The sequence below is a fragment of the Drosophila suzukii genome, chromosome X (genome assembly GCF_043229965.1).
Source record: "Drosophila suzukii chromosome X, CBGP_Dsuzu_IsoJpt1.0, whole genome shotgun sequence".
Classification (NCBI taxonomy): Eukaryota; Metazoa; Arthropoda; class Insecta; order Diptera; family Drosophilidae; genus Drosophila; species Drosophila suzukii.
This window is the reverse complement of record NC_092084.1, coordinates 22,643,340-22,656,869: the sequence shown is the minus strand read 5'-3', so window position 1 is coordinate 22,656,869 and position 13,530 is coordinate 22,643,340. Positions and strand designations below refer to the sequence as shown.

Genomic DNA, 13,530 nt, shown 5'->3' with positions numbered 1-13,530 from the left:
AGCTAAGCCAAACTCTAAACTCCAAGCAGTGCAACGAACTGCTTGATAAAGCCCGCGCATTTGAATTCGATATATTTGTAAAACAAATTTTAAGACTTATTTTCATACTAACTTAAAATTTTTTGAGTCTTAAGTTATCTATGATGAAATGTTTAGTTAAAACAGAGATTTTTAGATTTTACACATTTACTTTATTTATTAAGGCGACAGAAAAAAAATTGCTACGATGACTACGGGAGGAGCGAGTGGTGATCGCTTCCTTAAATCTCGGGATAGGCGCTGCCAATTAGGTTCTTTCCCCGGTAGCGCCAGGAATAGGTGACGATGCCGAACTTGCTGTTGCCAAGGGATACCGGGCAGGTGCGATCAGGTCGGAGTTGGAAGCAGACCGTGTACAGGGCGAGCTCCAGTTCCGGAGAGGTGCCCACAAAGACCGTGTTCACAGGCTTGTTGAGTCCCTGGTGCGCAAACCGAATCTTAAGGATTTTTCCCTTCTGCAAATGGAAAAGATAAACGAATAAATTTTAGTACCTGTTAAGAAAGGTTGTTCTAAACATCTAAAGTTAAAGACATTCCTAAATGTTTCATCTTTTAACCCATATATTCCAATTCTTAGAGATCCGGTGATCCCTCTTTAAAGACCACTCACCGTGCCAATGTCCTGCTCCTTCAGGTATCCCTTGTAGTCAAACCGGCCGTCTTTCTCCTCATCACCAATGTAGACCCAGTTGTGGAACCCGATGATGGTGCCCTCCTTTACCTCGTAGACGAAGACGTGCTCAAAGCCGGAGCTACCGATCTTGCCCTTGCCGCGGGAGTACTGTGTGAACCAGAGCTCCTTGACCAGGTCGCGGTGCGTCTTCGGATCGGGACCGACCACACCCTTCTGCTGCAGGAACAGCATGGCCTGGCGCATCACTGGGGTGGCCATCACCGCGTCCAGGAACTCGTTCTCCTCCTTGCGCTCGTTGGGAGTCACGTGCTCGTTGACCTGGGTGTCGTGCTCGTAGTTGTTGAACAACAGACGCATCTTGGCGATCGTCGGGGACTCCAGGGCCTTCGGGTCCACATTTAGGAGTCTTTGGGAGAAGATAATTTTAATAAATTGGAAGTTTTAAAAAAAGTTATATTTAATTTTCAGAAATGGATGATACATGTTTGCACTTCTTCTTTATAAAATCTTAATTTCGTCAACCATTTACATACATTTTAAGATAAAACCTTTTTTTAAATAATATTTTGTAGCTAAAAAGCTCTAAAAAATATGATAAATATGATTTGAGATGTAAAAATCAGACTACCTATGTATATTCTCATATAACTAAAAAATAATATGAATTTTGAAATTTAACTACGGATTACTTACGGATTGGGTGCCTCATCGGCGCTATCGATGGATCGCGTGCGTCCCTGCAGGTTCACCTGGATGTTTCCGAGCTGGTTGTTGGTCTCCTTGGTGTACAGCTGCTCCGTCAGCTGGCGGATCTCGTCGTCGGTGGCCACCGAGTTGCCCGACGACTGGAAGCCGGGTCGCACAGTGGTTGTGCTGGCCTCGACCTTGTGTGGTCCCAAGGACACTCCATGGGCTGGTGTGGGCGGAACGGAGGGCGTGTGCGCGGATGAGGATGAGGGTGTGGGCACTGGTGTGGTCTTGGTGGGTGGATGCACTGGATGCTGGGGCGTTGGCAGCGGCGATTGCCAGGCCGAAGGAGATCCCGGCGTGGGTGTGGGCGTACCTGGTGGTGTCTTGGCCGCCGGCAGAGCTGGGAAGTCCTCCTTTTGGGATGGCCTTCGTGGTCCCGGCAACGCTGGGAACTCATCCTTCTGCTGCGGTGCCTTACCTGTAGTGCTCGTAACGGGCTTCTGGGTTGTGCTCGTAGTTGTGGTGGAGGTGGTGCTAATGCCCAATCCAAAGCCAGGACGTCCTGTTCCTGCTCCCGGTGCTGGACCACCACCATAGCTCAGGTCATAGCTGTTCGGCTGGGGTTTCTGTGGCCTGTAGGGGGCAAAACCAGGTGGCAGACTGGGTGCTGCAGTGCCTCCTTGCAGCGGACGACCTTGAATGGGCTGCTGAGGTGGCTGCTGCGGTGGTTGCTGTGGTGGCTGCTGAGGTGGCTGCGGTGATCTTGTGCTGGTCGTCGGCCACTGGGGACCACTGGCCGGTGGTGGAGAGGCGCCAAAGGGCGAGGATCCCGGAGTGTCCGGTCGCGGACCCAATGGCACCAGTGGAGCATGCGAGATGACCAGTGGAGTGGGTTTATGGGACGCCGTGGGTGTTACTACCACTGACTTGGCACTGGTGGCTGCAGGAGGAGCAATGGTGGTCGTAGTGGTGGTGGAATCACTGCCAAAGAACTTCTTGAAACCGCCAAACCAACTGGATTTCTTTGTTGTCGTCTCCACAGCGTCTAGGGGATCCGGAGTGATCTGCACCTCGTTCTTGTAGGCAACTGATGTTGGATGAGTGAGGATTATATACCTGTAAGCCAAGTGAATCATTTGCCATTTCACCTACCTGACTGATGAAAGTGCCCCGCAAGAGCCAGGCACAAAAACAGTGCGCTCAATGCCAGGCAGCGCATTTTGCTCGTTTTATTAGCACTTTGCCTTGGTTTACTACGATTATTTTCGATTTCTTTGATTATTTTTCACAGTTCGTAGACAACTCGACCGACCGAACGGAGACTCAGCAATCGACTGACTGGCTGAGAGACTCCAGCTCGGCATCCGCCTGATCTTGGCGATCGCAGCTGATGTTGCTGCTGTCGCCGGTGTTGCTGTTGTAGCTGTTGCTGTTGCTGCTGTCGTCCGATTTGTGGTTGTTGTTGGTTTTATTAATGAGCTTACGCCGCAATCGTCGGCGGCGTGGGTTTTGCCTCTTCACAGGTACCCTTCCGCATTCGTAGTAGGCCATTTTAGTTTCGAAAATACTACGATTCATTTTTTAGAAAAATGTCTATAGTAATTTTTTTTATTAGGTCTTTAGCCAGGTTTTGATACGCAAAGTATAACAACTTCTATAACAAATTTGAAAAACTTCCCCAAAATATAATTCTTTGTTAGCTCTTTATAAATAAATAAATAAATAAATAATTCTTTAAGCGAATAATAACAGTTAAGCCTTAATAATAGTATTTTATGAGAGAAAACAATATGTGTAGTTTCTGGAATGCCACAGAGTTCTCTAAACATGTCCTATCTAAAGATTGGCTTAATTCTTTGAATTTCGTATTAAGTTTTTTAGATGTTTCCGAATTTTTTTGGTAGAAAACTTTTATAAAGGTCTAATCAATGCTAAATATCACCACATTACCAATAATGTCTCAGTTGAATTGTAAACATTTAATGCAAAACCACTTAAAATACTTTTTTTATTATTGTTAAAATGCCATTATATCATTATATTATTCTTATTATTTTATAGCTGTACATATATTTACAATGTGCAATGGGCTTATACATTTTATAATATTTTCATTGGAACCATAAAACACGACATTCGTTAGAGCCGAACTACCTGAAACAGCGCTGAACTTGCCAGTGGATTCTGGAGCGACCTGCTTCAAGGGTTGATCGAGGGTTATGGTCCATAATTACCTGAGCAGAACACTAATTGTCAAACAAAAAACCCGACTACTGCAGACAAAAATAGTCCCAAAACATCCAAACAAATGAGGGGGTAGTCCGAAATTTTATTTGCTTTCGGAAATGGCTCACGTAAGCGATTAAAGCGAATTAAGCTTACATAATGCCTTGAAGCTCGGCTCTCTGATTCCAGTATTGTTCTGTTCTGTTCTGATCTGATCCGTTTCCTCCCTTCGCAAGACGACTCGACTCGATCCCAAATCCACTCCCCCTGCCCATTCAACTAAGCACTAATTAATTGCACTCGTGAAGGAGGGAGCGGTGCGGACTTAGCTGGCATTTCATTCTAATAAATAATAATGAAACTGAAAACTCAGTGCTCAAATCTGGGGCTTATCGCCCCAGGGAAAGGCCACTGGCAAAGGTTATGTTTTTGTGTGCTCCATTTGAGCAAACAGCGATAGTGGATTCAAAAAGCTCTCCAAGGCACATTCGAAAAACTTGAACGCTGAGAAGATAACCAACCTATACGTGATCCCTTGAAAATTCTAGCAATGCAATTGAATTAGAACTTGGGATGATTAATACGGATTAAAGAAAACGAAAATGTTAAGATACACCATTCGTTGTTGGATTGCCTTAAATGCTTTATAATTGCTTCTATGTACATATTTGGATACGGTTCTGTTTTCCCATAACATAATTAATTTACTGCAGCTTTTCTATTCCAAGTTCAGCAATAATGTAAATTGTTTTTATATGGCTAGAATATATAGACGCTATTGTAATTTTTATAAGAAGTTTGTTATGTAGGTAAGATGATTAGTGATTTCTCATTATTGATTAAAGCTAAAACCAAAAATGAATCCAAATTTTATTTGTCAGCATTGCTAGTCTTATATTATTTAAGTTTTTTGTTAAATAAAATCCAAATCTAAGAAGTATAGTGTCTTATTAATTTTGTAAACTGACTTTCAAAAAGTAACTTTTTTTATTGTTTTGGTTAAGGGAGAATGCGGTAGATATTTCCTTTTATTCTCAAATAACTTTAAGAAAGATAAAACTTATATGAAGCTAATTTTTTTTTGAAACTTTCTTGTACCATTAATTTAGAAAACAATATAATACGAAATAATTGAATTGCATTTGTCATCGATCAAGTAAAAACGAGGGAGAAGGAATGTGAAAGGTTTCTAGAATTTTTTCGGCCTACTTTTAGGCTGCTGAAAAGTTACATTTCCTCGCAGAAGATCCTAAGTATCTTTGCAACGAATTTAAATAAATGTGCCACGAGTAGCATTTTATCTTTTTTAATTACATTTTATATTATTATTATATTATATAAATAAACACAATATATGTCATAACAAAGACTATACAAGTAATTTTATTACACAAACAGTAAAACAGTGGGTAGAAAAAGTAAGGCATAGCCAAAGACTTCTTAAATAGATCCCTTGCCGATTGTCAGACACTCTTGTTGATCAGCTTCTTGCGAATGGTCTCATCTAGCGGTGGAATCGCCTCGCGAGGAATCAAGAAGGTGGACAGGTTAAACAGATCCAGAAATACCTTATAGCGATCACTTAAACAAGAACAAAAGGGAAAAGGGGTGGGTTAGAGGTCAGTGATCTTTGAGCAGACAGATCTGTGATGATCACCTGAGAGTAGAGCGCAGATATTGATAGCCGGACGATCCACCAGTTCCCAGCTGCTGGGATCCAATCATGCGTTGCACCATGATCACGTGATTATCTGTGGCGGGAGTAGAAAGTAGTTATGGGTTATATTAGTTTTAAGTACATATATTTTTAAGCCTAAAAATAAAGCTTTGGTTAAGAACTAATTTTAATTAAATTGCCAGAACTAAAACTTTGATATCATCCTAAAGGAGTGTACTGACTTAAAATATAATAATAACAATATAAAATTAGAATATACTTATACTTATACTTATAGATTAAGGAAGATGCATCCAAATGTGTTAAAATAGGTTCCTAAAACAATACTATATATTACTCACATCTCCACTTGGTAATCAGCGAATCGATGTCCATCAGCAGGGTGAGCAGTTGGTGGGGCTGGCTGAACCTGGGTTCATCCCGGTAGAAGGTGATCATAATGGCGCCCTGGAGAGCTCGATGGCTAAACCGGCGATCACCACGTCGTACCAGGGCATCGTGGACCGCCGGATCGAAGATGGAGCGGTACACCTCGCGCCGCTTTTCGATGTCCATGAGGCGATAGTTCTTGGCCTTCTCCACAGGCTCCAGCAGGGCGCTTTGAACCTGGGCCTCCAGGAATCGATCCACGCTCTCCTGGAACTTGGCCCAGAAGTTGAAGCCGCTCTCCTCAAGACCCGGCGTCCTTTCCAGCCAGCGCTGCACTAGCTCCAGCAGGGATGGTTCCTTCTCCGAACTACGGATCGCATTCCTTGCCCCATCGTCACTGAAGACATCCGAGTACTTCTGGTTGTACCTCACCCGCTGCTCCGTCAGCACACCCAACTTGTTCTCGATCAGGCGAAACTGCAGCGACTGGAAGCCGGAGGCGGGGGCCAGGTACTTGCGGAAGTCCATGAAGTCCAGCGGTGTCATTGTCTCCAGAATGGGCACCTGGTCCACCAGAAGCTATAACAGAACACAATATTATTATTATGTTATACATATTGTTATTAATTTTATAGTTAGAATTAAGTTATTAAGGTTCTAAAGATTCAAAAGGCTTTAAGCTCACCTAAATAATAGGTTGTTAGCTTGTATTATTTTTTAATTTTACAGCTAGGCTCATTAGATAGAGAGACACAGATAGAGGATAGAGTATATTTAAAAAAAACCGAAATGGATGACTTTGTACTTCTAAGAAATTAATGTTTTTATAAGAGTGCCTTGAGATTAAAGCTTATAAGCTTATAGTAATGAAATCCTCACAAATTTTGTTGTTTGTTCAAAATAACTCACCTTTAGAATGAGAACCACTCGGTTCAGTCGCTTGACAATCTCCAGGGTCTTGGTCTCGTCGATGACTTCTGCATCCAACATGTCCCGAATGGAGTCGAACTCGAAGATGATCTGCTTGAACCACAGCTCGTAGGCTTTTCGAGGGGATATAGAAAACCCATTGAAAGATGGGTGCTCGGTTTATTAAATACCAATTCGTCTTACCCTGGTGCGTGATAATAAACAGGTGCTCATCGTGGACAGGTCGCTTGTCCTCCTCGGAGAGCATACACTGGGCATCCAGGAGTTTGTCCAGCATCAGGTACTCCCCATAGATTTTACCCACCTCCGTTGTTAGGGGCACCGCTGAATCATCGTGGTCGTTTCTGGGGGGGGTGGGATCTTGGTATTGCGAATCGGATTTCTACGGACCGCACGTGGTCGTGCTCACCCGTTTCCTGCGTAGGGACAGCTCATGGTCGCTCCCAAATCGTGGCTGGTCGACCGGCGGACGCTGGCTAACTGAAGCGGTCGCGGACCGGAGATGAGACCCCAGCGAACCGATAGAGAGAGCTCCATATTAGTTCATTCATTTCAGTTCCGACTGATTGCACAGTCGGCGATCTGATCCCAGATAGGCTGTGAATTATCAAGTGCTGGAGGTGAAAGTGCGGCGCACACAAATCTCTTGCTCAGAGTACAACTCATTGAGCAGTACCAAAATTCAATCGTAATTATTGGTTTTTCACCAACTTAATCTGAAATCAAGCCAACCACTTTTTACTGTAAACTAAGATTCACATTTTAGTCAAAAATACGATTTTTCTTTCCAGTTTTTCAATCGTAGTTTAGTCAAATCAAGGCGTACAGCAAAAAGACCGACTGTTTTGAGCAGCTTGCTAAATATGCTAACGATCCATATCACTTTAAGGAAAATTTATTTTTTAACCCATTTTCTCATATTTTTATAGGGTATGCATCGTGTTTTTTTGCAAAAATGTTAAAAATTAAAAATTTCCAGGTTTGGACGCCAATGGATTGGAAATTAAGCAACGAGTTCAACGAGGTATGACATTCCTCGATCTGACGAATATTTTTGTTATAGCAGCCAAAGAACTACAATTTTTAGGGTTGCAAAATGGGATTTCGATTTTGGTAAAAAATACGAGATTCATATTTTAAAAACACAAAGATTACAGTTTTTCTGAGTGTATGTGAAAATAAATAAATAGGTAGTCTAACAAATGCTTTGCTCTTTAGAAATAGGTCAAGGTTGTAGAAAAACAATACAAATAAAAATAAATTTGATAACTTGGAGCTTGTTATCATTTGATTTCAACATAAACAGCATTTAGTAAACAAAGGAATGAAAAGTATACAAACCATTTTACTTAAGAACATTGCTGATAATTTGAGCTTTCCCTTCCCAAAAAAGAACCTATTAACATTCACTTGCTTATCATTTTTATATTTCTCATATATTTCTGGTTTTCCTTTTTGTTTAAAATTTATTTTTGAGTCATTGGCTCAGTCATATACTTGTTGAAATTTGTTATATACTTGTGCCGTTCGCATCAATTCTCACTTCGATCCATCGCTCACATCATCTTGGTTGTTGTTCTTTTTGGTTTTTGTATCTTTTTCTTATTTTGGATTTGTTGTTGTCTGCCCCACATACATATATCGTATTGCCGGGGCATTAATATCCGATCTTATTTATACTATTTCATACACCTTTTCTGTTGTTGTTCTTTCTTAACTTTCTGCATGTCCAAAATCGCAACTCAAGATCTTAAGGAAATCATTCGAATAGGATACTATCGATGTAAGTGTCTAAATATATGTATATCGGTTTTTAATTATATAATTTTCAACTACTTTTGCATAGAAAAAATCGAGTTACATCTGGAGGAGAACACAAAAGAGTACGGGGGAAATTCATGCGATTTTGAATTTGGGGGCTTTTGCAATGTGCTTGGAAATCGTTCAATGCCATTTATGTATTACATAAACATCTAGTATATATCCATGTATATATGTATGCCTGTATGTATATATATACATATATTTATTTATAATTTATCGCTTTACTCTCGCTCGCTATCTGGCTCTAAATGTATTTATATATTATGCAAATCGCGCTGCGTTTTCTAGTCATTTCTAGTATCGGTATCGGAATCTCTCATTGGAACCGCAAAAAAGAAAAAACCGAACCGAAGAATAAAAAAATTGAATATCGAACACCTAAGACCACGCTTTAGTTATTGTTTATAGTTAATCGTTAATCGCTGTGTAAATGTATGTGTTTTGTTTTTGTTTAAATCTATGACTAAATTGTTTCGTTATGCGCGCTATCTCTGTCACTCTTTTTATTCGTCGGTTGTCTCCGTCTCTGTCTAACTGGCCGACAATCTATCTATCTCGCTCGCACGCTCGCACGGACTTTGCGTTGTCTGCTTCTTGATTTCTTATTTTCTGCTTCCGTTTCCGGTCAGCGGTAATACTCCCTTTAACAGTATTGCACTTCATAATTCGTGTTTGCTTTCAATAGTTTCAATATGTTCGTTATAGACATTAACACAATATCTGAATCGAAATACAATATTCATACTTTATATATGTCAGTATATCATCGTAATGTTTCGCATGCGGGGAGTGTGCATAAATGCACTTACATCTATGCGTATGTTTTTGTGTGTAAATTTATATATCGAAGAGATACGATATTATCTCCAGATCAACATGAGTTTTATGTAACTTCTAACATTTTTCTTATGATTGCACGATTTATATGGTATCTTTATCAACTAGATGGAATGACTGGAAGGTATGGGATGATTGAGAGAGGTTTTGGGATGCAAGCTTTTGGCACTGATGCTCTCACTTCGGGAGAAAGGCGATATGAGATGTTTAGAAATGTCTGGAGATTGGAGAACAACTACCTAAAAGTATGCCATTAAAACTTTACTGCATACTTCTGGGCACCGTTGTCTTGAAATCATCCAGGTCTTCGTTTCAGGAACATCTCAATAGGTCTGGAATGTGGAAGATGTGGAATGCGATGCAGGCTGATCGATCTACAAAATGAAACCCAAACAAACTGTAGCATACAAAACATACATACGTACATTTAGATTTGTTCGCCTATAGATTGTACATACATAATGTTTCAACATGACGGTACATTTCTTAAGCGTAAAAAATTAAAACATTGTTAAAAGTTGTAAATTTATTGTACATAAAGAACAAATAAATTAAATTAAATTAAATTTCATATAAATAAAGCCTAAGCCTAAAAATATTCCTATAATTTTGATACTCATAAAATATATATATATATATATTTGCTTTAATATAATACTCTTTGATTAGAGAGCTTTTGGAGTTAGCAACAAATTGCACTACATTGGAAATATTTTATAATATCAATTCAATTCAATATAATTTAATTATGTATAATTTAGTTTAGCATTCGCGTATGTAGATATATAATAATGTATGTTTTTATATAGATGCGTTTAAAATCAAATGCACTTTCCATTGAGCAAAACTCTGTTTTCTTGGCTAACAGCAAAAAAAAATTAATAAAAAAAAAATAGTATTACATATCTTTGTTTTATGTTTAACTTTGTTAAATATAGTTTTCATAGCTTAATTCATATCTTCTTGGTTTTTGTTGTGTTTGTTGTTGTTCTTGTTGTTGTTGCATTACTAGCACCCAGCATGTATGTATATGCTTGAAATAAATTCATGTGATTTGGTTGTATTTTGGTTTAGATTTTCATCTCTTCTTCACTACACTTGACTAAATATTAATAACTTTAAAATAAGATCCTCTACGGCAAGGCTCAACTTAAAGATTACTTTTTGGAGTACTGCATAACGTTGAGTGAAACACTTTGGATCGTTCGTAAAACGAGTTGTATACGTTGCAGTAGCAGTCTGAGTTGTGCCGCTGCACCGTTTACAAGAAACTTAAGATAGATGTAGCTCTTTTTAGTGGGGCTGCCACATAAATCACTTAAAAAGTATGCTGTGAAACATACCCATTGGTCTTTCGGACTTTAAATACACTTTGGCATACCTTTTGACCATAAGTGATTTCTGTGACCATGACATATTCGAGTATTTGTGACACAAAGATACAGACAACACGGATACGGATAATGATAATGATAATGATACTGATGCGGAAACAGATACACTTGCTAAACGAAAGATCGAACTGAATCAAAAACGCTCGCTAGGGTCAACTGAGGGGCAACTCAAATCAGCGGATGGGACTCATGGGAACTCGAGGACTCAAACTCGGAAATGGGCGGGGCGGGCGCTCATCTGCCGCCCATACCGCCGCTCCCCAAATGCACTGAAGTCGCTGACATTTCGACAAGTTGACACTGGCGGCGCTCGACAATGACCGCCGCTGGCAGCGACTATTCGAGCGCGGGTCATACGTTCATCGCATAGTACACGGATCCCTGAGCCTGGGCGCCCACGCCCACTCCTCCGGCGGCCTGTTGCTGCTGATGTTGCTGTTGTTGCTGTTGCTGCTGTACCGCTGCTGCTGCCGCCGACGTCGGCGACACCATGGCATTGCAATCGCTGTGCGATACGGCGGCCGCTCCTTCCGGCACTCCGCGCTCACTGAATCCTGGCATTCCGCCCTCGGGTCCAAATTGATAGTGTCCCTGCATCAGGCGCTGCTGTTGCTGCTGTTGTTGCTGTTGCTGCTGCTGCTGTTGCTGCTGGTGCTGGGCGTAGTGGGCGGCATGGCCACGCCCACTGACCACGTGCAACTGCATGCCGGGCAGGGCGTAGCCAATGGGCACACGAATCGTCTGCTGGGTAACCTGGATTAGAACGGTAGTAGAGTTAATGAAAATGACACACTGGTATCTAATCTTAAATAATTACAGATAAATTAAGATTTTTATATAATTAAATATTTTTCAAATTGAAATAAAATAAAAAAGGAGGAAGAATACTATAAACGAGAGACCAACTAATCCACCTTAAAACGCGAATTCTTCAGTATAAATTAAAGACCCTTTTTCTGACCACTCACTTCCTAATCTTACAGTTTTTACAGTTTTATTTACGTTCTTAAATAAATAACTAAATAAATGCGTTTTTATATCCAAATCAATAATATTGAAGAAGAAAAAACTATAGACGGAAACCTTACTAAACAATCGCAAAACGCGAATTCTTCAGTATAAATAAAGTCGCAATTTTCTGACCACTCTCTTCCTAATCTTTGAAATTGTACAGGTATATTAACGTTTTTGAAAAAATAATAACTATAAAAATTAATACAATTAAAGAATATATAAAGACTATGGAAGAGAACTTAACTAAACAATCTAAAAACGCGAATTCTCCAGCATAACTAAATACAAAAATATAAATCTTTTACAGGAATATTAAAGGTTTTAAAAAATAACTACGATTTAAAATCAAATTCAATAAAATTGAAAAAAAAACTTTAGACGAGAAGCAAATGAAACAATAAACAAACGCGAATTCTTCAGCATTCTGTAAAACAGGTATACCTACTTTCTGACCACTCACCTGCTGGTACTCTAGAATGTTCTGACGCTGGATATGCGCCAGCTTGGGATCGCCGCTGTTGCTGGTCGCGAACTGGGAGTAGGTCTCCGCGTTGTACGGGATGAGGACCATGGTCTGGTGGTAGTTGCGCAGCGGTGGCGGTGACTCCGGCCGCCTTGTGGGGCTGCGGGCGAAGTGGCTGCTGTAGCTGCTGTGCTTGCTCTGCTCGATGGCCGTGGCCGTGGCGGTGGCTGTGGCCGTGGCCGTGACACTCTGGCAATTTTGGGCAGCGGCAGCGGCGGCATACAGGAGCGATGCATCGTCGGCACCGCCGGCAGCCGTGGCTCCCTGTTGGATCATCGTCTGGCGGAACATGGTGCCGGCGGGCAGGGTCTGGTAGTAGGTCTGCTGTATGGCAGCCGCATCCATGGGGAAGCGCTGCTGTTCGCCGGTCTCGCTGTAGAAGCTCCACGTCCGCTGCTCCGTTTTCTGCATGGCGGCCATCTGTTGCTGCAACTGCTGTTGGTGTTGCTGGTGGGCCTGCTGTTGCTGCTGCTGTTGCTGCTGCTGCTGCTGCTGCTGCTGCTGTTGCTGCTGCTGTTGCTGTTGCACATTCTGCGGCACATTCTGCGGCGAGGGATTCTGCTTGAGCGTATTGGGCATGGCATAACCCTTGACCGCATGCTGAACCGGCTGACTATTGACCACCGTGGGTATCGCTGCACTCAGCTGCTCCTGCATCTGGGCCAGGATCTCATTGGTCGAACTAAACTTGGGCTTGATGCCGCGTACCGAGGGACGCTTGTTGAAGCCATAGTCGTTCTGTTCATCATCATCGCTGCTGGCCTGCGATTGGCTGGGCTCCGAGCCCGCTCCCGTGTACCGCTTCTTGAGCTGCTCGGTCCGCTTGGCGTCGGCCTGGGCAAAGGCGGCCAGTTCGTCCTGCTCCTGCCGCCCGGCGACCTCCTGGCCCGGTGTGCCGGCAATCACATCTGGCGCCACCTTGCGAGCATCCTCCCCAGCTAAGCCTCCTGCTCCTCCACCTACTCCTCCTCCTGCAGCGGCCAATCCTTGGGCCAAGCCCTGAGCTGCCATCGCAGCGGCATGCTGGGCAGCCGGATCTCCAGAGGCGGCAGCTGCTGCAGCCGCTCCCAGAAGCTGGCCCATATTGAAGTCAGCGGCCGCAGCGGCGGCGGCATAGTGGGCGGCATGCGCATGCGTGTGGGCGTGGCCATGGGCATGCGGATGAGCGGCGGCTGCCGCAGCCAATGTGTAGTACGAGGAGAGGTCATCCTTGTTCCCGGCCACACAGGCTGTCAGGGGGGCCAAAGTGGAGGAGAGGAACTGCCGCTTCGGCTCCGTTTGGCGGGGCGGAGTGCGATGGATCTGCGTGTGCACCACAGGCACCTGGATGCCCATGCCCAAGTCAGGGGCAGCCGGACAACGACACTCCTGC

The 13,530-nt window shown here is 42.6% G+C and overlaps 3 protein-coding genes across 7 annotated transcripts in view; all 3 read right to left on the bottom strand.

Moving 5' to 3' along the window:
- Nucleotides 1–168: 168 nt before the first annotated feature.
- On the bottom strand, nt 169–2,705 carry LOC108021810 (endoribonuclease Arlr). Its single transcript, XM_017090613.4, has 4 exons — nt 2,516–2,705; nt 1,367–2,450; nt 650–1,079; nt 169–494 (listed from the first exon to the last, which is right to left on the bottom strand). The coding sequence occupies exons 1-4, from the start codon at nt 2,580–2,582 to the stop codon at nt 261–263; spliced, it is 1,815 nt and encodes a 604-aa protein (XP_016946102.2). The 5' UTR covers nt 2,583–2,705; the 3' UTR covers nt 169–260.
- Nucleotides 2,706–4,944: 2,239 nt separating this feature from the next.
- v (Tryptophan 2,3-dioxygenase vermilion) lies at nt 4,945–7,117 on the bottom strand. Its single transcript, XM_017090642.4, has 6 exons — nt 6,976–7,117; nt 6,750–6,910; nt 6,546–6,679; nt 5,609–6,215; nt 5,247–5,340; nt 4,945–5,170 (listed from the first exon to the last, which is right to left on the bottom strand). The coding sequence occupies exons 1-6, from the start codon at nt 7,101–7,103 to the stop codon at nt 5,053–5,055; spliced, it is 1,242 nt and encodes a 413-aa protein (XP_016946131.3). The 5' UTR covers nt 7,104–7,117; the 3' UTR covers nt 4,945–5,052.
- Nucleotides 7,118–7,971: 854 nt separating this feature from the next.
- The window catches only part of LOC108021790 (AF4/FMR2 family member lilli), a 40,790-nt gene continuing 35,231 nt past the window's right edge, over nt 7,972–13,530 (bottom strand). For all 5 annotated transcript variants that reach the window (XM_070997470.1, XM_070997469.1, XM_036821151.3 and 2 more), the window contains exons 7-8: nt 12,096–13,526; nt 7,972–11,374 (exon numbers count right to left, since the gene is read on the bottom strand). In XM_070997470.1, the coding sequence (XP_070853571.1) occupies nt 10,973–11,374; nt 12,096–13,526 (1,833 nt within the window). In that variant the 3' untranslated portion in view covers nt 7,972–10,972. The remainder of the gene's footprint in view (nt 11,375–12,095; nt 13,527–13,530) is intronic.